This window comes from Salvelinus namaycush, chromosome 19, assembly GCF_016432855.1.
Source record: "Salvelinus namaycush isolate Seneca chromosome 19, SaNama_1.0, whole genome shotgun sequence".
Lineage (NCBI taxonomy): Eukaryota > Metazoa > Chordata > Actinopteri > Salmoniformes > Salmonidae > Salvelinus > Salvelinus namaycush.
The window spans coordinates 14,240,583-14,264,293 of NC_052325.1; the positions used below are offsets into that span (position 1 = coordinate 14,240,583).

General features: G+C 43.0%; 1 protein-coding gene across 1 annotated transcript in view; it reads right to left on the minus strand.

Annotated features, from left to right (window-relative positions):
* Positions 1 to 2,421: 2,421 nt before the first annotated feature.
* The window catches only part of LOC120063904 (transmembrane protein FAM155A-like), a 172,280-nt gene continuing 150,990 nt past the window's right edge, over positions 2,422 to 23,711 (minus strand). Inside the window, exons 2-3 of the mRNA XM_039014217.1 lie at positions 3,989 to 4,160; positions 2,422 to 2,738 (exon numbers count right to left, since the gene is read on the minus strand). Of these exons, the coding sequence (XP_038870145.1) occupies positions 2,422 to 2,738; positions 3,989 to 4,160 (489 nt within the window). The remainder of the gene's footprint in view (positions 2,739 to 3,988; positions 4,161 to 23,711) is intronic.

Here is a 23,711-nt window from a genome sequence, read left to right on the forward strand (position 1 = left end):
TCTACTGTTGGCCTGTGGAATTACAGGCCATGGAACCAGAGAGGAAACAGGAATGATCTGGTGATGGAACCAGAGAGGAAACGGCAATGACGGGTTGATGGATCCAGAGAGGAAACGGCAATGACGGGTTGATGGAACCAGAGAGGAAACGGCAATGACGGGGTGATGGAACCAGAGAGGAAACGGCAATGACGGGGTGATGGAACCAGAGAGGAAACGGCAATGACGGGGTGATGGAACCAGAGAGGAAACGGCAATGACGGGGTGATGGAACCAGAGAGGAAACAGGAATGATGGGATGATGGGGTCAAATGAACAGATCCTGCATTCACAACCTATCGGAGTAATCTAAACTTCCAAGTCCTAATTACAACCTTGCAACTCAGGTATCATCTCTGGAACCCAACTTCTCTGACATGCTGAACTCTGACATCACTGAAGGAAAATACTTTGATGACAGCATTTTTGGCAGGTAAATGCAACAACAAAACATTATTTATCAAAAACAATCAATTTGAAGGTTTTTGAACACTATAATTTGTTTTTGAGCATGATAGTATGTTTATGGTTAAAGTTGCTATCTTGACGTTAGCCTGTTGGTGTTCTCAACGAGTTCAAAGCATGTGAATGCACACAACTCCATTGCTCTGAGTCTACAGGTTGCATTTCCCAACACTCCGAGGGTCGTGAATGCAGCATGACTTTGAGTGAGACAACAAGTAAACAGACAGATCTCACAATGGAGAATGACACAATGAATGAGCAGAGAACCAGTTTTCTATTTGTTTCTCAATTTGTGGGACCTGTAGTTGACTAGTAGAATCTGACAAGCCGGACCTAGCAATAGGCAGCTAACATATATATTCAACAGACATGAAAGTGGAGAATTCTGCATTCAGCATACATTTGTTAGGTCTAAAAAACCTGACACCACTATCTATCAGTTCAGTTAATCAGCTAGAAAACAAAGGGACAAGAAATGATTAAAACAGCCCTTAAATATTGCCTTTTCTTCCAGCTCACACAAACCATAATGCTAACAGTAATGTTAACATAAAGCCATTGAGCTTCTCAGCCTTACTGTGCCGCCCAACGTTTCTCCTCAAACATACTACATACTGTGTCCTACACCTGCCCGCTCTCTATAGCAACACATTAAACACATTTTAAGCAAATGCTTACCTTTGAAGGTATACCCCTAAGCATGCAGTGTGAACTGAGATACCTGAAGCCATACCTCAAGCACATTTTTGTCTGTGTTTGTATATAGAAATAAGCCCTTTACATAATGTAAGATAAGTAACATTAGTTGAAGAAAGCAGAGGACATGCTACCTTACTAGTGGTCTTTTGGGGGTGCAGTAGTGTTCTCTACCACAGAGGGGGGCTAAGGCTATGTAAAGCAAACCAACAAGGCTGTGAATTTCACATCATTAAGAGAGCCTCCACATGCACGTACAGAATAGAGGTAAGACATTTTGATTAGACAAACAGTAGACCTGCTATGTGTGGAGTGCTGGGCTGAGAAGACACAGAGCATGGACAGAGTGTGTGGTAGGGACAGAGAAAGGCAAGTGGGATACTTCTATATCAAGGGGTTGTCTTCTATATTGAGAAGCATTACAATTGTATCACTGGCCAGTAGTGTAGTCTGGGTGTACGTTAATTTTACCAAGGATAATTTGTTTACATTGTAGCAGATGCTCTTATCCAAAGCAATTTACAGTAGTGAGTGCATACATTTTCATACTGGTCCCCCGTGGGAATCAAACCCACAACCCTGGCGCTGTAAGCACCATTCTCTACCAATTTAGCCACACGGAACCATGAGAACAAACCACTACTCTAACATTTTAGTGTCCTTTCCTACATCTAAAGCCGCTTTAGGAATGGGAACCCAAATAAGTGGAGACTTCAGAGTAAACACCCACACACAATCACACACACACAAGTATGCACACACTCACAACTTTGCTTTTTGATGTTATCTATCCTATACTGATGAGACATTTCCTTCCTGCACAAGAGACCCATAAAGGAACAACATAAAGGATGGACATTCTAAAAGGACAGTGAGTGTTATCCCGTAGTTGGCCAGTGCAACAGAAAGCCAGAACAGGGAAACAGTGTAAAAAAGCGCAGTGAGAGAAACTCAGCAGTGAGGAGTTCTTCCTACTCAACACAGGCTGCTGCCTTGTCCCACGTTCCCGACACTGTCATGTTTTCCTCTCTTTGTTTGTAAGTCTGTTTGTTTTGATTGATTTGCATGTCTTCCATTTATAAGTAGTCCAACACCTCTGCAAAGACTCAATTACCCAGAAAGCACAGCGGCTGCAGACGTCTAGCCAACAGCACATAGCATTCCCGACCGAGGCGGAGATGTTTCATATTGTCGTGACAACCTATATCATCGGCCACCCCATCACTCCTCGTTGGCGGGGGAGCTCTCCTCCAGAGGGGCGAGTGAGGCAGGGAGGCCCAGTCCCGTTGCATTGTGGGATGCGGTTAGGGAGGCGACAGTGTGCAGGAGGACAAGGACTAGCAGGCAGAGTTTGAGCCGGCTGTTGCACACTCTGCACACGGCCGAGGAACTGAGAGAGGTACGGTGGTGACAGGATGGGTGAGTTCTTTTGAGGGTCCCCCGGGAATGGTTGTTGTCCGCTTCTGTCTGGAAGTCCCACCGAACATCACAGCACTCTGTGTCTGCATCCACACCCCCATGGTACTCCTCCAACAGCCCTGCAAAGGAGGGACACATATTTACATGAACAATAAAGCCCGAGGTGGTGTGGTATATGGCCAATATACCAAGGCTAAGGGCTGTTCTTATGCACAACGTATCACGGAGTGCCTGGACATAGCCTTTAGCAGTGGTAAATTGGCCATTGCTATTATAAACTGGTTACCAACATAATTCAAGCAGTAAAAATACATTTTTGTTGTTGTTGTTTTGACACTCCTTCTCAATATTAAATATAATATGGATGTAAAAAATATCCTAATCACTCCAACATCTTGTTTCCACCATTACTTACGAGCATCCGATCACCTCAAATCAAGAAGGGTCTAGTGGTATAGGCTATAGGTTAATTTTGGATTGGGCAACGGATTGTCTTCTGTACAACAACAACTGTTGCTCCCTCCATGCCGGCTGTGAGTGTCTCTGTGTGTCAGTGAGCGGTCTGCATACTAATGTGAGTGGGTGAACTTGTGAGGAGGGCTAAGTCGTCTCCCACTCTGGACTGTTTGACATCGAAGAGCTTAAGCCTGATGAGAGGCTCCACATAATTAAAGACTTAATAACGGTTGCAGCTCTGATCTGACAGGCCACACTTTCACGGGTGCACACACATCGGGTACACACAGGCGCGCACAAACACACACACACACACACACACACACAGGGGCACACAGGAACACACACAGGCAAACAAATTGGATGTATTCAGCATCAAAGGACTGCACCAACTCAGCACAAAACAAAATGCATACGCTTCAGAAGGCAGGAAAAGGGCATGACATTATTCTCTTTTTGACAAATAAATCAAAATGGATTACTAGAGCTGACTTCTAACTGGCCCAAAAGAAAAAAACCTCATTCTCCATGTGGTCTATGCCATGCGTAAACTCCTGTCTGGTGGTGTTGTTGACTTTGGCTGGCTGCTGACCGCCAGGTGGTGACATACAGTAAACTCACACCATTGTCACTCTTCTCATGGACAGCTGGGGATGCATTCAATAGCTTTGAGGTGGAAGCCATCATTCTAGTGCAGACCTTAAAGGGGAAGTAGCCTCTGACACAATCATTTGTGCTATACAGCATATCTCACACCACAGCAAATGCATGTTGGCATATTAGTTCCATGAGCTAGTTGTAACAGATCAGTGCTGTGGTTGTACTCCATGTTTAAATGGGAGTATTCTCCAATATCTTCATATTATTTCCCTGTGCATATAACCTGTGTATCATACAGTATAACAGGCTGTACCTGTGCATATAAAACTGGGGCTTCCTCCGTGGATGAGATCGTCATTGTCGGGAAGGATGAAGGGACACCTCTGCTGCACCTCCAGACAGTACTGGCCACACGGGATCCTCTTACTGCAGTGCATCTGTGTGGTCTGGAAGTACTGTGAGCACAGCCAGGGCTTATATACCGTCTAGTAGGGAGTCGGAGAGGGATGGGATGGAGAAGGTGGAGGGAGAGAACATATTGATGGGTTAAAATTGGGTTGCCATTGATGGCGCACACACACACACACACACAGTAATGTATGGATGCACACACAAACGCACGCTCACGCACACACACACACACCATCCTTGACCTCTCTTGCAATTGATTTACTTGAATTGATCAGACTTCCTGGTATCCAGCTTCCAATTAATAAGGGCGTTGGTGGGAGAGGTCCTCTCTCTAAGACGTAAAGTACAGTATGCCACAGGCCTCTCTTGTATTCTATAAGCCTTCCTATTCTCTCTCACATATTCCTCAGTTCTACTCTACATATTGTCTCTCACATATTCCATATTGTCTTAAATGTATTCCATACATACAGTACGAGCCAAAAGTTTGGACACACCTGCTCATTCCAGGGTTTATCTTTATTTTGACTATTTTCTACATTGTAGAATAATAGTGAAGACATAAAAACCATGAAATAACACATATGGAATCATGTAGTAAATAAAAAAGTGTTAAACAAATCAAAATATATTTTCATATTATAAGTAGCCAACCTTTGCCTTGATGACAACTTCGCACACTCTTGGCATTCTCTCAACCAGCTTCATGAGGTAGTCACCTGGAATGCATTTCAATTAACAGGTGTGCCTTGGTAAAAGTCCATTTGTGGAATTTCTTTCCTTCTTAATGCATTTGAGACAATCAGTTGTGTTGAGACAAGGTAGGGGTGAAATACAGAAGATAGCCCTATTTGGGGGGAAAAACAAGTCTATATTATGGCAAGAACAGCTCAAATAAGCAAATAGAAATTTGTTTACTTTAATAATACTTTTTGTATTACTTTAAGACATAAAGGTCAGTCAATTCTGAAAATATCAAGAACTTTGAAAGTTCCTTCAAGTGCAGTCGCAAAAATCATCAAGTTCTATGATGAAACTGGCTCTCATGAGGACCGCCACAGGAAAGGAAAGTCCCAGGGTTACCTCTGCTGCAGAGGATAAGTTCATTAGAGTTAACTGCACCTCAGATTGCAGCCCAAATAAATGCTTTACAGGGTTCAAGTAACAGACACATCTCAACATCAACCGTTCAGAGGACTGCGTGAATCAGGTCTTAATGGTTGAATTGCTGCAAAGAAACCACAACTAAAGGACATCAATAATATGAAGAGACTTGCTTGGGCTAAGAAACACGTGCAATGGACATTAGACTGGTGGAAATGTGTCCTTTGGTCTGCTGAGTCCAAATTTGAGATTTTTGGTTCAAACTGCTGTGTCTTTGTGAGACTCAGAGTAGGTGAAAGGAGGATCTCTGCATGTGTGGTTCCCACCGTGAAGCATGGAGGAGAAGGTTTTATGGTGTGGGGGTGTTTTACTGGTGAAACTGTCCGTGATTTATTTAGAATTCAAGGCACACTTAACCAGCATGGCTACCACAGCATTCTGCAGCAATACGCCATCCAATCTGGTTTGGGCTTAGTAGGACTATCATTTGTTAGGACAGGACAATGACCCAACACACCTCAAGGCGGTGTTAAGGCTATTTGACCAAGAAGGAGAGTGATGGAGTGCTGCATCAGATGTCCTGGCCTCCACAATCACCTGACCTGAACCCAATTGAGATGGTTTGGGATGAGTTGAACTGCAGATTGAAGGAAAAGCAGCCAACAAGACTGTTGGAAAAGAATTCCTTGTGAAGCTGGTTGAGAGAATGCCAAGAGTGTGCAAAGCTGTCATCAAGGCAAAGGGTGGCTACTCTAAAATCTAAAATATATTTTGATTTGTTTAACACTTTTTTGGTTACTACATGATTCCAAATGTGTTATTTCATAGTGTTTATGTCTTCACTATTATTCTACAACGTAAAATAGTAAAATAGTAAAAATAAAGAAAAACCCTTGAATGAGTAAGTGTCTCCAAACCTTTGAATGGTACTGTACACCTACTGTACCTACGCAACCCTTCATACAGTACACAATGTATTCCATTGACCTATTGTCTCAGACATATTCCAGAGGCCTTCCTATTCTCGCACACATATTTCCTAGGTATATTCCCTGGGCTCCTCGTCCCAACAGATTTACGATAAGCCCGCTGTCGCTATATGGTGTGTTGTGGAGCTGACACCTGTTAGCGAGTGTGTCTCCTACTTCTCCACGCCGCTCCCGGTCCCCGTGCGGCTACGGTAATTAGCCGGTGGTTCCGGTGAATCACTCAAAGCTTGTTTGGGGAAGTGGGGAGCGCTAGGCACGTTAGTGCCCGCCGCGGGCTAACCGTCACGGCTCAACACACTGCACCCAATCATAGATCTTGTCAATCCCCTCCGCAGATGAGATATTTATGCTGTGTGTGTGTGTGTGCGCGTGCATGCATGTGCGTGTGGGTGTGCGTGTGTAAGGCTCTTGCTCATATGATGTGACTCTCAATGTGCTCTTGATTAGATAAATCTTTGAGCGGCATTTGATGATGAACAGTAAGCCAGGCATTAGCACGTAAAAAAAGGTGAATCTATTATTTCCTGTCACAAACACAGGAAGCTTATGCTTTCAGCACCATGGACAGCTCTGTAACTAACTATACTGAACAAAAGTACTGTATAAACGCAACATGTAATAATTTCAAAGATTTTACTGAGTTACAGTTCATACAATGGACAATTCTTGATACACAATGGAAATGGTTGAGCGTGAAAAACCCAGCAGCGTTGCAGTTCTTTACACAAACCAGTGCGCCTGGCAGCTACTACCATACCCTGTTCAAAGGCTCTTCAATTGTCACCCACTGAAAGGCACACATACACAATTAATGTCTCAGTTGGTTCAAGGCTTAAAAATCCTTCTTTAACCTGTCTCCTCCCCTTCAGCTACACTGATTAAAGTGGATTTAACAAGTGACATCAATAAGGGATTATAGCTTTCACCTGGATTCACCTGGTCAGTCTATGTCATGGAAAGAGCAGGTGTTCTTAATGTTGTATATACTCAGTGTATAAGGAAATCAGTCAATTGTAATTAATTCATTAGGCCCTAATCTATAGATTTCACATGACTGGGAATACAGATATGCATGTGTTGGTCACAGATACCTTATAAACAAGCTAGGGGCGTGGATCAGAAAACCAGTCAGTATCTGGTGTGACCACCATTTGCCTCATCGAAAGTGAGCATTTGCCCATTGAAGTCGGTTACGACGCCAAACTGCAGTCAGGTCAAGACCCTGGTGAGGACGATGAGCATGCAGATGAGCTTCCCTGAGACGGTTTCTGCTAGTTTGTGCAGACATTTTTCGGTTGTGTAAACCCACAGTTTCATCAGCTGTCTGGGTGACTGGTCTCAGACCATCCTGCAGGTGAAGAAGCCAGATGTGGAGGTCCTGGGCTGATGTGGTTACACGTGGTGTACGGTTGTGAGTCTGGTTAGACGTACTGCCAAATTTCTCTAAAACAATGTGACAAAACTCCACAGTGGAGTTTTATTTGTCCCCAGCACAAGGTGCACCTTTGTAATGATCATGCTGTTTAATCAACTTCTTGATATGCCGCACCTGTGGATGGATTATCTTGGCAAAGGAGCAATGCTAACTAACAGGGATGTAAACACATTTGAGAGAATAAGCTTTTGTGCGTAGGGAACATTTCTGGTATCTTTTATTTCAGCTCATGAAACACGGGACCAACACTTTACATGTTGTGTTTATATTTTTGTTCAGTATAATAATAGAATTCCAGATGGATGTGAAATGAGAGTGAATTTAACAGATAGACACATATTGCCCTTCACTCTGCGCTGGGCAGTGTGTGTATGTCACAGCAATAAACACGATCACGTCATCACGTTAATGTCACATCCTCATCCACACATTATCACAGCATTGCGTGTGTGTGTTTGTGTGTGTGTGAGTGTCTGTGACCTTACGCATAGACCCCTGCTATGTCTATGCCTGACCATAGGGTGGCGATAAAGGGACGAAGACTTTGGCAAAGGCCTATGATTTCTCTCACTCAGCAGTATCTCATATTCCAAAGTCAAATCTGATCATGTCCCTATCCTCAGGGCTTTGTGGATAAAGAATCATGCTAGATAATCAATAACATCACACTCAGGGAGATTAACCCAACAACACGCCTCTGTGGAGACTTAACCCTCCTCCAACCAAAACTCTAAACGCTCAGGATTTAGGCTAAATATATCCTTTAAAGTGAAGAAGAAAAGGCAGAGATTGGATGAAACCTAAAGCATATCCTAAGGCCAGTATTAGAGCTATTAGCTAGCAACATGGTTCAGGTTTGCAGTGTTGTTGCTGCTGTGAGCACTGCAGATTACAGTAGTGCTGCAGCAGGGTTAGCCTTGCATGGGGCCGCAGTGCAATGTAGGGTCCTCTATTTGTGCCTGTCTCTCTCTCTCTCTCTCTTTCTCACTCTCGCTACCTCGCTCTCTCTCTTTCGCTCCTTGGGGGAGGGGGGGTGGGGTGAAAGGGGTCAGATGAATGGAGATACGTATAGAACACTGGAAACATTGGAAGAAGAAGAGAGCAATAAAAAAAATCTGGTACCTATACTATAAACATAGCCTCTACTTCAATCAACCCCACTAGCATGCTCAAGGTCAGCATTTTTTTTCTTCTGTCCTCACTGAACTCTTTCTTCACTTTCTTCTCATTTTTAGTCATACTCGCCGTTTCATCTTTCTCAAACTTTTATTTTTCTCTCTCTCTCTTTTCTCTTCTCTTCCCCTCATCCTGTCTTATCCATATGCGTTAGTGTCTCGTCTCCTGGTCTCCTTGGCAAGCTACAGTGTTATAGCTAAGCTGTCCTCCTGGATTGTATTATTCCATTATGATTAGCCTAATAAGTTTGTAATTGTCGGAGGGCCTTTCAGCGCCCTATAGTATTGGTTTTACAAGGCCTTGGGTGGCCCTGCATTGTCAGAGCTTTGTCTTTGATGTTTTATCTGTGCTCCTGCTTCCCCTGCTCCCCTGTACGCAGGGCAAACTGCTGACTGAGGTAGGGCTAGAGGGAGGGAGGGAGTGCACGGGAACACACCGGATTACTGCAACCTTACACATAGAAATAAAATGAATAGAAAGGGTGTCTCCAAGTAAATAACGGCATAATGGGTGGACTTGCAGCCATTTTGCGTGTACCCATGCCTGGAAGTAAAAGCAGGAAGTGTATCTTTCAATCTGTGCTGTGATTTGTTGAGTCAACTCTACTGACATTACAAAAAAATTAATTGCATTGCATTAGCCACATCAGTTAGCATCATTTGAATGAACATGATATATTACCATGGCAATCCATCATCACTTGCTAGAACATTCCAAAATACCATGGAAATTATCGCATCACAATACCAGGCAGCCTTTGCTAGTGTGTACCCATGAGTTTACCAGTCAAAATGCCAGGGTTAGAGGTTCCAAGCCTGTTCTATTCATTCTATTTCTAAGGTCTTACACTCCTCACGCACCCCACCACCACAGCTTACTGTAAAACATAGTAATTTACTGCTTCATTACATTCACTTTTCATTTATCTCCTCCTCTTTTTCTGCTATCCCTGCTATTTAAGCATCTACAGTACAGTAGTGTTGGAATAAACCCTCAATCATCTACAGTACAGTAGTGTTGGAATAAACCCTCAATCATCTACAGTACAGTAGTGTTGGAATAAACCCTCAATCATCTACAGTACAGTAGTGTTGGAATAAACCCTCAATCATCTACAGTACAGTAGTGTTGGAATAAACCCTCAATCATCTACAGTACAGTAGTGTTGGAATAAACCCTCAATCATCTTCAGTACAGTAGTGTTGGAATAAACCCTCAATCATCTACAGTACAGTAGTGTTGGAATAAACCCTCAATCATCTACAGTACAGTAGTGTTGGAATAAACCCTCAATCATCTACAGTACAGTAGTGTTGGAATAAACCCTCAATCATCTACAGTACAGTAGTGTTGGAATAAACCCTCAATCATCTACAGTACAGTAGTGTTGGAATAAACCCTCAATCATCTTCAGTACAGTAGTGTTGGAATAAACCCTCAATCATCTACAGTACAGTAGTGTTGGAATAAACCCTCAATCATCTTCAGTACAGTAGTGTTGGAATAAACCCTCAATCATCTTCAGTACAGTAGTGTTGGAATAAACCCTCAATCATCTACAGTACAGTAGTGTTGGAATAAACCCTCAATCATCTACAGTACAGTAGTGTTGGAATAAACCCTCAATCATCTACAGTACAGTAGTGTTGGAATAAACCCTCAATCATCTTCAGTACAGTAATTTGTAATAAACCCTCAAGCATCTTCAGTTCAGTCTGCAGTGGTTTTCATCAGTACCCCAGGGAGCCTCAGGTTTACACATTTTTGGTCCAGCCCAGCACTAGCACACCTGATGCAGCTACACAGCAAATCGGCCAAATACACAGCAAATTACCTAGTATTGATTTTTCAGTGGTTTCGAATGGTTTCTGCAGCTGAAGCGAGAGCAGAGAAGATTTCATGTGTTTGCTTTAATGTGAGACCAAATCGGAAACGAGGAGAGAGAAGAAAGTTAAAATGTTTTGAAAAGTGTGAAGACACCTTCAATAAAGAACTGCAACAGTGACACTATTTCCATTTTCCCTCTGAATTACCACACAGCAAATTGGTCAGTGTAACCTAGTGTTGATTTTTCAGTATAACATTTCTAGTGTTAATTCAAGAGTTAAATTAGCTTTCTAAGAGTGAAAGTGGTGTAAAATAATCCCAGTGTTGGTGTTAATAACCAGTGTTGAGTGTAAGAGTGTGACTGTGTCAGTTTTACTCTGTGGAGAGTAAAATGTTCCCATCAAAACCACGGCCATTATTAAATTTTTCCCATCACGCTCTACCAAAATTAGATTTTTTGGGGGGGATTGTTTTTAATATCTGTGTTTTTGCATGTACATTGATTGATTTATTATCTTATGCTACACAAAGATAAATAGCATAGATTTTTCTAAATGAATCAAATCAGTTACTTAGATTCATTCCAGATTTAATGTTCCTAACAGGTTGTGGGTGAATAAAATTCCAACTGTCGGATGTCCTAACACTGGCTGGATTCCAATAGGAATTACATATCACTTTGCAAGCCAGCATAATATAACTTTCAGGCCTGATGTGGTCTGTAAACCAATAGGTTCCCAGCACCACTGGGTTGGGGTAAAACATGGCCATCAAAGTAAGGCTTTATGATATATGTAATGTATTATCATAAACAGTTTAATTGTAGTAACGTTCACTTACAGTAGGACCTCACTTAGTGACTAACAAATATAGTCATGTTCGGTAACTCTACAATTCACTAGAAAAGGCAAGGTACACTGGGCAATTATATTGGAGGCGTGGCTTAGTTAACTTCTTTGGGATAGGGGGCAGCATTTTCACTTTTGGATGAATAGTGTGCCCAGAGTGAACTGCCTCCTACTCTGTCCCAGATGCTAATATATACATATTACTATTACTATTGGATAGAAAACACTCTGAAGTTTCTAAAACTGTTTGAATGATGTCTGTGAGTATAACAGAACTCATATGGCAGGCGAAATCCAACCAGGAAGTGGGATATCTGAGGTTGGTCGATTTTTCAACTCAGTCCCTATTGAATGCACAGTAGGATATGGATCTGTTTGCACTTCCTACGGCTTCCACGAGATGTCAACTATCTTTAGAAACTGGAATGAGGCTTCTACTGTGTTGTGGGGCTGAATAAGAGGGGAATTAGTCAGTGGTCTGGCAGAGAGCCAGGTCCTGGTCATGCGCATTTCACATGATAGCGACTTGAGTTCCATTACTTCTCTAGACACAAAGGAATTCTCCGGTTGGAACGTTATTGAATATTTATGATAACAACATCCTAAATATTGATTCTATACTTAGTTTGAAATGTTTCTTCGACCTGTAATATAACTTTTTGAAGTTTTTGTCCGAAGTTATGCGGGACCTGCACGAGCGTTTGGATATGTGTACTAAATGTGCTAACAAAAGTAGCTACTTGGACATAAATAATGGACATTATCGAACAAAACAACAATTTATTGTGGAACTAGGATTCCTGGGAGTGCATTCTGATGACGATCATGAAATGTAAGGGAATATTTATAATGTAATTTCTGACTTCTGTTGACTACCCAATATGGCAGATATCTTTTTGGCTGCTTTGTTGTCTGAAAGCTGTACTCAGATTATTGCATGGTGTGCTTTTTACGTAAAGTTTTTTTAAATCTGATACAGCGGTTGCATTAAGAACAAGTGTATCTTTAATTCTATGTAAAACATGTATCTTTCATCAAAGTTTATGATGAGTATTTTTGCTATTTGATGTGGCTCTCTGCAATTTCTCCGTATATTTTGGAGGCATTTCTGAACATGGCGCCAATGTAAACTGAGATTTTTGGATATAAATATGCACACAGGTTAGTGATTCATTTTATCTCTATTTCTGCTTTTTGTGACTCCTCTCTTTGGCTGGAGAAATGGCTGTTTTTTTGACTTGGTGGTTAGCTAACATAGGCTAATGCGATTAGCATGAGGTTGTAAGTAACAAGAACATTTCCCAGGACATATACATATCTGATATTGGTAGAACGCTTAAATTCTTGTTCATCTAACTGCACTGTCCAATTTACAGTATTACAGTGAAATAAGACCATGCTATTGTTTGGGGAGAGTGAACAGTTTTGAACATGTTATTAATAAACACATTTGGCACATGTGGGCAGTCTTGATACAAAATTTAGAACAGAAATACAATGGTTTATTGGATCAGTCTAAAACTTTTCCCATACACTGCTGTCAACAAGTGGCCAAAATCTAAATTGCAGCTGGGCTGGAATAATACATTATGGCCTTTCTCTTGTATTTCAAAGATCATGGTACAAAAAAAATACAAAAGAACGGTTGTTTTTTTCTTTGTATTATCTTTTACCAGATCTAATGTGTTATATTCTCCTACATTCCTTTCACATTTTCACAAACTTAAATGTGTTTCCTTTCAAACGGTACCAAGAATATGCATATCCTTGCTTCAGGGCCTGAGTTACAGGCAGTTAGATGATTTGGGTATGTCATTTTAGGTGAAAATTGACCCAAAAAAAGTGGCAGATCCTTAAGAGGTTGAGAGTTAAGGTGATGTCATCTTGTCCCCTTAATAATGAATCCAAGTGTTTGACATGGGGAGGGGACGAGTAAATGTATGATCAAACTTTATCAATGTCAAAGCAACAGTCATTTTTGGTACTTTGGTCATCATACTTTGATCTGGTTTCCTTCAAATATCATCAAATTTCATGAAAAACATGATTTTGACTGACCTTTAACTCAACACTGAGTGACCTTGTCAAGAGATACGGACCTCTTGGTGTGATGATAAAAAAATGATATATGAGGTTTTATTGCATAACACCATTGGTACTAACTATATACACTTCCTAGTGTTAAAAATACAATATAGTGGTATTGAATAACACTGACAAAGTGTAACAGTGTCAGCACTAGGCATGGTGTTAATTTAACACTCAAAAGTGTGGACCATATACACTGGCCCGGTGTTAAATTTAACACTGTCAGTGTTGATTTAAAACGATTTAAAACAAATTTGCTGTATAGTGAAGGGCATGATGATTAGTTGACTAGTTGAATAAGGTGTGCTACTGCTGAGATGCAACAACATATGCAACCCTATTGATCCCAGAGGAACATATTGTGAAATACTAGACCAGAGAAAACAAAACTCTTTCTTATAGCGTACATTTCTGAGGGGAGTTGAGCAGACTAGCAGTCGAGGCAATATGAAATGTAAAGGGTGAATAGTCAGATGGAGGTTACTCTACTGCAGGAGGAAGCATGTAAACCAGCAACTCATTTCCCACAGGGCTCTCTGAGCACTAGCAGCAATGCCCCCTCAGAGCTCTAGTACAAGCTATGGGTGAGGGGTCGCATAGCAATTTCCAACCTCACGGATGGCTAACCACACCAACACGCACACTCCAATACACTCAAAGATAAATACACTACCGTTCAAAAGTTTGGGGTCACTTAGAAATGTCCTTGTTATTGAAAGAGAATAGCACCTTTTTTGTCCAACATGAAACAACATGAAATTGATCAGAAATACAGTGTAGACCTTGTTAATGTTGTAAATGACTATTGTAGCTGGAAACGGCAGATTTATTTTATTGAATATCTACATTGGTGTAGAGGCCCATTATCAGCAACCATCACTCCTGTGAATGGCACGTTGTGTTAGCTAATCCAAGTTTAGCATTTTAAAAGGCTAATTGATAATTAGAAAACCCTTTTGCAACTATGTTAGCACAGCTGAAAACTGCTGTTCTGATTAAAGAAGCAATAAAACTGGCCGTCTTTAGACTAGTTGAGTATCTGGAGCATCAGCATTTGTGGGTCGACTACAGGCTCAAAATGGCAAGAAACAAAGAACTTTCTTCTGAAACTTGTCAGTCTATTCTTGTCCTGAGAAATGAAGGCTATTCCATGCGAGAAATTGCCAAGAAACTGAAGATCTTGTACAACGCTGTGTACTACTCCCGTCACAGAACAGCACAAACTGTCTCTAACCAGAATAGAAAGAGGAGTAGGAGGCCCCGGTGCACAACTGAGCAAGAGGACAAGTACATTAGAGTGTCTAGTTTGAGGCCAGCATCCCGAAGTCGCCTCTTCACTGTTGACGTTGAGCCCGGTGCTTTGCGGGTACTGTTTCTCGAACTAGACACTCTAATGAGTCTGTTTCTCGAACTAGACACTCTAATGAGTCTGTTTCTCGAACTAGACACTCTAATGAGTCTGTTTCTCGAACTAGACACTCTAATGAGTCTGTTTCTCGAACTAGACACTCTAATGTACTTGTCCTCTTGCTCAGTTGTGCTGATAAAAGATAGTTTGAACGGTAGTGTTCATACAAACACACACACACACACGGACAACCAAGGAGAAGGATACACTCAATGAAAGTAATCAAGCATGAATGTAAACAACCAGCAAAGACCAACGACATGTCTCTGCAAGCATTAACCTGATAACCAATAGTTTTGCTAGTTAGATTATAAGTAAACAAACATTGCATTGAGTTTGCTGAGGCTAAGCTTACCACAATCCCATTGTTCTTTTGGCCTTTTAAAATCACCTGACTCTACCAAATCAACTGACACTATCACATACACAAAGCAAGGTTAGACAAACTAATAACACAGTGTATGTATGGAGCAGCCTGCAATGAGCTAGCTTAGCCAGATGAGCTAGCTAGCTTAGTCAGAGAAGACAGTCTAGCACATAGCCTGTCGACACAAGACATGTGTACAGTAAATGTAGCAGAACTAAAACTAATAATCTCAAGGAAAGGACCAGTGTATAGGGAATGAAAGGGCAGATTAAGTCAAAGTGGTCAGCAAAGTCAATGTGAACACAATAGAGTAACAAAGGGGGTAGCTAGCTAGGCTGCAGGCAGGCATGCAGGCAGGCTGACTGCAACACAGAAGGAAACAACATTGATTGGAATGGAAGTGAAGCAGAGAGCCCTACAATATACTCTGCCTGACTGGGACATATTCAATTACAGTCATGTTACATTTGAATGGGTATGACAACCCAGGAGGGCTATTTTTCAAATCTGAACTGAGAATAGATTCACCTATTGGTTCTATTGGAACACAAAACCCTGAAGCACGCACACACATCCTCACCTCTTTTAATAAGAGCAGCTCATTTGTCAATGTAAACCATGCTAATGTTATTACCGCACAGCAAGGGCCACATTATACAGAGTGGGTTTATTAAATACAAGAAACACACACACACAAACAAACACACACACACACACACACACACCCATCTGATGCTTTCATTACCACGGACAGCACCAGCTCAGCACAAAACTGCATCACCAATGTATTACTGAACTATACTGACAAAAATATAAACGCAACAATTTCAAAGATTTTACTGAGTTACAGTTCACAGAAGGAAATCAATTGAAATAAATAAATGAGGCACTAATCTATGGATTTCTCATGACTGGGCAGGGACACAGCCATTGGTGTGGGCATAGACCCGCCCACTTGGGAGCCAGGTCCACCCACTGGGGAGCCAGGCCCAGTCAATCAGAATGAATTTTTCCATACAAAAGGGCTTTATTACAGACATAATACTCCTCAGCACCCCCCTCCCCCTCCCCGTCCTCAGACGATCCCACAGGTGAAGAAGCCGGATGTGGAGGTCTTGGGCTGGCGCGGTTACACGTAGTCTTCAATTGTGAGACACATTTTAGAGAGGCCTTTTATTGTCCCCAGCACAACGTGCATCTGTGTAATGAACATGCATTTTAACCAGGTGAAATGCTCACTAAAAGGGATGTAAACAAATTTGAGCACAACAGTTTTCTGGGATATTTTATTTCAGCTCATGAAACATGGGACCAACACTTAACATATTGCGTTTAGATTTATGTTCAGTGTATATCCATAAGTTCATTCAAGGTGACTGGGACTTTATCAGACGTGCTCTGAAATGCTTCAGTGTGGTCAGTCAGCGTCGATATCACGTCAGTGTGCTTAATAAAGCAACAAAGACCCTACTGTAGACACTAATACAGAGCATACGGTACAGTAGCAATAGGCTCAGCCAGGTTTCTGTCAGTCACTCTGCGTATACTGGCTCACTGTACCATAGAGATCAATAGACATGAGCCTTTAGACTGACAAGATAAGAGAAAACCACCCTGTGATCCAGTCACACACACACACACACACACACACACACACACACACACACACACACACAGAGAGAGAGAGAGAGAGAGAGAGAGAGAGAGAGAGAGAGAGAGAGAGAGAGAGAGAGAGAGAGAGAGAGAGAGAGAGAGAGAGAGAGAGAGAGAGAGAGAGAGAGAGAGAGAGAGAGAGAGAGAGAGAGAGAGAGAGAGAGAGAGAGAGAGAGAGAGAGAGAGACAGAGAGACAGAGAGACAGAGACACACACAGAGACAGAGACAGAGACAGAGACAGATACACACACAGAGACAGAGACACACACACAGAGACAGAGACAGAGACACACACAGAGAGACACACACAGAGACAGAGACAGAGACACACACAGAGAGACACACACAGAGACAGAGACAGAGACAGAGACACACACAGAGAGACACACACAGAGACAGAGACAGAGACACACACAGAGAGACACACACAGAGACAGAGACAGAGACACACACAGAGAGACACACACAGAGACACACACACAGAGACACACACACAGAGACAGAAACACACACAGAGAGACACACACACAGAAACACACACACAGAGAGACACACACACAGAGAGACACACACAGAGAGACACACACACAGAGACACACACACAGAGAGACACACACAGAGAGACACACACACAGAGACACACACACAGAGAGACACACACACAGACACACACACAGAGACACACACACAGAGAGACACACAGAGACACACACACAGAGAGACACACACACAGAGACACACAGAGACACACACACAGAGAGACACACACACAGAGACACACACACAGAGAGACACACACACAGAGACACACAGAGACAGAGTGAACAGAAAAGAGGGTAGAGAACTCGACAGTATGGAGACTATAGTCTGCACATAACTGAACATACACGCAAACACACACAGACATGTATGCACAAACAACAATGAATTCTGTTTGATTAATCAAGGTTATGTGATGTTATTCCTATATAGTGTTTTCATGCTGACACTAACAAAGATAATTAATTTGACAAAGATAATTATCAGGAAGAACCTACTGTGAGTAAGAGTGATGAATCAATATTCACCTCGGCGGTACAGGCAGCATCTAGCTTAACCACACTTTTCCAAAGTTTACTACCATCTGGGGGGGTAGTAAATAATTTGTCTAAATAATTGAACAGCTTATTCACAAAACAACACTGTTTGAGCCCATGGCTTCAAGGATGGGGTGTGTGCTTGGGTGTGATGTGTGTGTGCTTGGGTGTTTGTTTGCCCTGCTTTCCCAGCAGGGTTCAATGCAAGTTTTGTATTCATGTGCTCATCTGCAAAACATTGTCCATTGATTTTTTGACCCATCCCCATTGCAAATAGCAGAGGAATATTGGACTAATAACACACACCCTACATTTCTGATTCCACTTTACTAGGCCTGAAAGCAAACAAGGCTAAAATACTACACAAAACATCATGGTGATGAAAAAACTGAATGAATGAAAGATCTCTCTCTCTCTCACTCACTCACTCAACAGGTCACAAATATTGCTGCTGTGATGGCACGCTGGTATTTCACCCAGTTTTTATCAAAATTGGGTTTGTTTTTGAATACTTTGTGGATCTGTGTAATCTGAGGGAAATATGTGTCTCTAATATGGTCATACATTTGGAAGGAGGTAAGGAAGTGCAACTCAGTTTCCACCTAATTTTGTGGGCAGTGTGCACATAGCCTGTCTTCTCTTGAGAGCCAGGTCTGCCTAAGGCTTTGCTCAATGAGTCTGTACATAGTCAAAGCTTTCCTTAAGTTTGGGTCAGTCACAGTGGTCAAGTATTCTGCACTATGCACTTTCTGTTCAGGGCCAAATAGCATTCTAGTTTGCTCTGTTTTTATGTTAATTCTTTCCAATGTGTCAAGTAATTGTCTTTTTGTTTTCTCATGATTTGGTTTGGTTTAATTATGTTGCTGTCCTGGGGCTCTGTGGGCTCTGTTTGTGTTTGTGAACAGAGCCCAAGGACCAGCTTGCTTAGGGGACTCTTCTCCAGGTTAATCTCTCTGTAGATGACGGCTTTGTTATGGAAGGTTTGGGAATCGCTTCCTTTTAGGTGGTTGTAGAATTTAACGTCTCTTTTCTGGATGTTGATAATTAGCGGGTATAAGCCTAATTCTGCTCTGCATGCATTATTTGGTGTTTTACGTTGTAAATGGAGGATATTTTTTGCAGAATTCTTCAATTTGGTGTTTGTCCCATTTTGTGAATTCTTGGTTGGTGAGCGGACCCCAGACCCCATAACAATAAAGGGCCATGGGTTCTATAACTAATTTAAGTATTTTTTGCCAGATCCTAATTGGTATGTCAAATTTTATGTTCCTTTTGATGGCATAGAAGGCCCTTCTTGCCTTGTCCCAGCTCGTTCACAGTGGAAGTTACCTGTGGCGCTGATGTTTAGGCCGAGGTATGTACAGTTTTTTGTGTGCTCTAGGGCAACGGTGTTTAGATTAAATTTGTATTTGTGGTCCTGGAGACTGGAACTTTTTGGAACACCATTAATTTTGTTTTACTGAGATTTACTGTCAGGGCCCAGGTCTGTGCAGAAGATCTAGGTGCTGCTGTAGGCCCTCCTTGGTTGCTGACAGAAGCACCAGGTCATCAGCAAATAGTAGACATTTGACTTCGGATTCTAGTAGACTGTTCTAGTGCCCTCGTCAATTCATTGATATATATATGTTGAAGAGGGTGGGGCTTAAGCTATATCCCTGTCTCACCCCACAGCCTTGTAGAAAGTAATGCGTGTTTTTTTTGCCAATTTTAACCGCACACTTGTTTGTGTAGATGGATTTTATAATGTTGTATGTTTTTCCCACAACACCACTTTCCTTCAATTTGTATAACAGACCCTCATGCCAAATTGAGTCAAAGGCTTTTTTGAAATTAACAAAGCGTGAGAAAACTTTGGCTTCCTTTTGGTTTGTTTGCATGTCAATTCCCAAGGTTGCTGTTGACACATATCCCACTGTGAGGATCAACGCTGGAGACAAAAAGCAGCTACATTGAGAACATTTAATAAACAATGGACATGAAACAGAACAGGAACAGCGTCTGGAAAGGGGAAAAATAACAACATCAATGCTGACACATGGAACAAACTGAGGAGCAGACAGATATAGAGGGTGTAACCAACAAAGTAATGGAGTCCAGGTGAGTCCACTATTGCGCAGCTGTGCGTAATGATGGTGACAGGTGTGGATAATGAATGGCAGCCTGGCATCCTTGCGCGCCAGAGAGGGGTAGCGGGAGCAGGCGTTACAGTAGGGGCACCACACAGCGTCCCACCTGGGTGAGCCTGACGGGCTGGCCGCTTGCCGAGCAAACCGAGGCAAGAAGACCTCTTGAGCCAACTAAGTTGTGGAGGCCCGACGAGCTAGCTGAGGCACCCCCGGTTCCATCGGCGACAGCACACGGACCCAACGCCACCAACCAAAACAAAAATCTAAAACTCCCTGATGCTTCCTTTAGTGATGTCAGCATTCTGTGAGGATCGATGCTGGAGACGAGAAGCAGGTACAGGGAGAACATTTAATAAACAACGGACATGAAACAGAACAGGAACAGCGTCTGGACATTTCACTGAGGATACCATCAACACCACAGGCCTTTTGGGTTGGACGTTTTGTATTTTGTCCTGTAGTTCATTCAATGTAATTGGAGAATCCAGTGGGTTCTCGTAGTCTTTAATACTTGATTCTAAGATTTGTATTTGATCATGAATATGTTTTCCTCTTTGTTATAGGGTCAAACAGATTGGAGTAGTGGTTTACCCATAGATCTCCATTTTGGATAGTGTCACGTGTGCTCCCTCTCCGGCCTCTATGTCACGAGGCTGCTCATTATGGCGCACACCTGTCACCATTGTTACACGCACCTGCGCCTCATCACTCACCTGGACTCCATCACTTCCTTGATTACTTGCCCTATATATGTCACTCCCTTTGGTTCCTTCCCCAGGCATCATTGTTTATTTTTCCTGTCTGTGCGTTGTTCGTGTGTCTTGTTTTGTATTATGTTTAATTTATTTATTAAAACACTCACTCCCTGAACTTGCTTCCCGACTCTCAGCGCACATCATTACAGAATGACACCTCACCTAAGGGAAGCATCAGGGAGTGTTTTGTTTGTGTCAGGTGGAATGACGTTGGGTCTGGGAGCTGCTACAGGCTTTTATGACTCAGCCAGATCGCCAGGCTCCCCTGCCTCAGCTGGTCTGTCAGGTTACTGCGTCCCAGCTGGCGACAGGTTCCCGCGTCCCAGCTGGCGACAGGTTCCCGTGCATCAGCAGGGGTGACCGTTCCTCTCCTGATCCCCGGGATCGCCCCTTGGGTTGGCGTCCTGCGGCTGGAGCCGAACGCGCCAGGGAGGGGTACCATCATGTATGCTCTCTCCGGCGCTTTAGGTCTGCTCTATGCGAAATTAGCATACGACCTGAGTCCCTTCCCTGTTTCCCACCTGGTAGTTTGGTGGATGGGACTACCAGCTCTCTGTAACCTAGAGGGCAACCAGTGTGTCCGTCTCCTCTATGCCATGTTTCTTGTAATATGACAATGTCTGTATTTCTGATTACTTTGGTAAAGTCCAGGTTCCTGCTCTTTAGGCCAAAGGCAGATGACCTCAGGCCTTGAATATTCCAGGATGAGATAGTGAAGGCTTTGTTTTCCATAAAGTGTCCAATGTTGTTGGTCGTGTGGTTTGGCATCAGACCAGTAAGTGTGAGCAGAGCATCTGGTACATGCCATTGGCTTGGGCTAGTGTAAGAGTGGGGGTTGGGCCTGTTTGCCTGCTCACGGCCTGGGCATAAGTGTGACTTCCATGTTGAGGTCCTCGTTGCAGGAGTGTGGGCCAAGGGGAGGGGGAGGGGGGGGGGGGGGGGGGGCAGGAGGAGCATAGGTGTGATCTGAGGGAGCCTAAATGGGATGTGGGCATGGTTGACTTGGGGGGGTGTTGATTGGTTGGGGTGTGGATGTGGCTGGTGCTGCTGTGGTCTGGATATAGGTCCTCTAGGCGTGGGTCCTCTATGTGTAGGTCTGAAGGGGGTTCTCGCTGGTCTGGGCGGCGTGTCATTTGATCTGTTGCTCCTGTGTGAAGTGTTTTGACTGCGTATGAGGGCGATGTCCTTTAGGGTACGTGTGAAGGTGGGCACTGCTGCCTTTGTATAGGTGGACCTGGTCGTATAGGCTGTTCAAGTCCAGGGTGGTTTGGTGGGCCAGGTAAACATTTGGTTTTGAGGCACAGTCACGGGAAATACTTGTGTTTACCCATTGTATGGTAGCAGGGTGGAAGTATTTTCGTGGTAGCAAGGTGGAGATAACCACTTGTGCGTTGGGGAAAGTAGAAGAAGCTTTTTCAATCACTCCCTTGAGTGCTGTGGCCACCCCTTCCTGCTGTGCTCTCAGGTTGTTTGTGCCTGTGTGTATTATTATGTGGCTGGGTGACCCTAGTTGGTCGTCAGACAGAAGGCGCGCCCCGTCATCCACACTGATAGCCCTCCTGACACCAGAGTTTAGACGATCTGTGTTTGGGAAAAGGTTTATTTTCTTGTATACAGTATATTTCCCATTTGAGTCCATAAGGAGTAATAAGGAATAAGGAGTGGGTTTTGTGGGGGGGGGGGGGGGGGGGGGGGGTCAGGAGGGCTATCAGTGTGGCTGACGGGGGGGGGGGTACTCAGAGGGGGTTGGATCCCCTGGGCTTGGGGTTCTTCATTTGTCTGTCCTGCTGTGATGTCGACACTATGGTCAGGGTCTGGGGTGGGCTGTTCTGCTGGCTTCTCTGTGGGGGTGGCCACCCCTCTAATGGGTTGTTCTCTGTCACACGCCATCCCCTCACCCTCTCCTCCAGCAGTCTGATCCTCTCCTCTAGTGCTCTGTTCATCTCCTGCTCTTTCTCCTGTTGATGTTGTCTCACCACAGTCCACAGTCCAGAGTGCAGATACAGTTGAAGTTTACATACACCTTAGCCAAATACATTTAACCTGTTGAGGACAGAGGGCGCTGTTTTCACTTTGGGGGAAAATCGTGCCCAATTTAAACGGCCTCGTACTCAATTCTTGCTCGTACAATATGCATATTATTATTACTATTGGATAGAAAACACTCTCTATTTTCTAAAACCGTTTGAATTATATCTGTGAGTAAAACAGAACTCATTTTGCAGCAAACTTCCTAACAGGAAGTGGAAAATCTGAAATCGATGCTCTGTTCTAGGGCCTGCCTATAAATGGCCTTCATATATATCAGTATACATGCACTTCATACACCTTCCACTAGATGTCGACAGGCAGTGAGAGAAGAAATGGAGTGTATAACTTGATCTGGGGTCGAATAAAAGCTCTTGGCATGACGTGTCACCAGTTTCCTGTTTTCTGGAGCGCGTGAGAAGGGACCTGGTATTGCCTTCTGAAAAGCTGTCGTTATAGACGACTAATATCTCCGGCTTTGATTTTATTTGATAAATGTGACAATATCATCGTAAAGTATGTTTTTTCAATATAGTTTTATTAGATTATTGAAATTTATTCGGGACGTTAGGCGTGTTGCGTTGTGTGCCTTTGTTCAGGAAGGAGAGCTTTGCGCTACTTTGCTAGCTTTCCGTGCTAATTGACTGGAGAAGAGGACATTCTAAAACCAAACAACGATTGTTCTGGACAAAGGACCCCTTGTACAACATTCTGATGGAAGATCATCAAAAGTAGGACCCATTT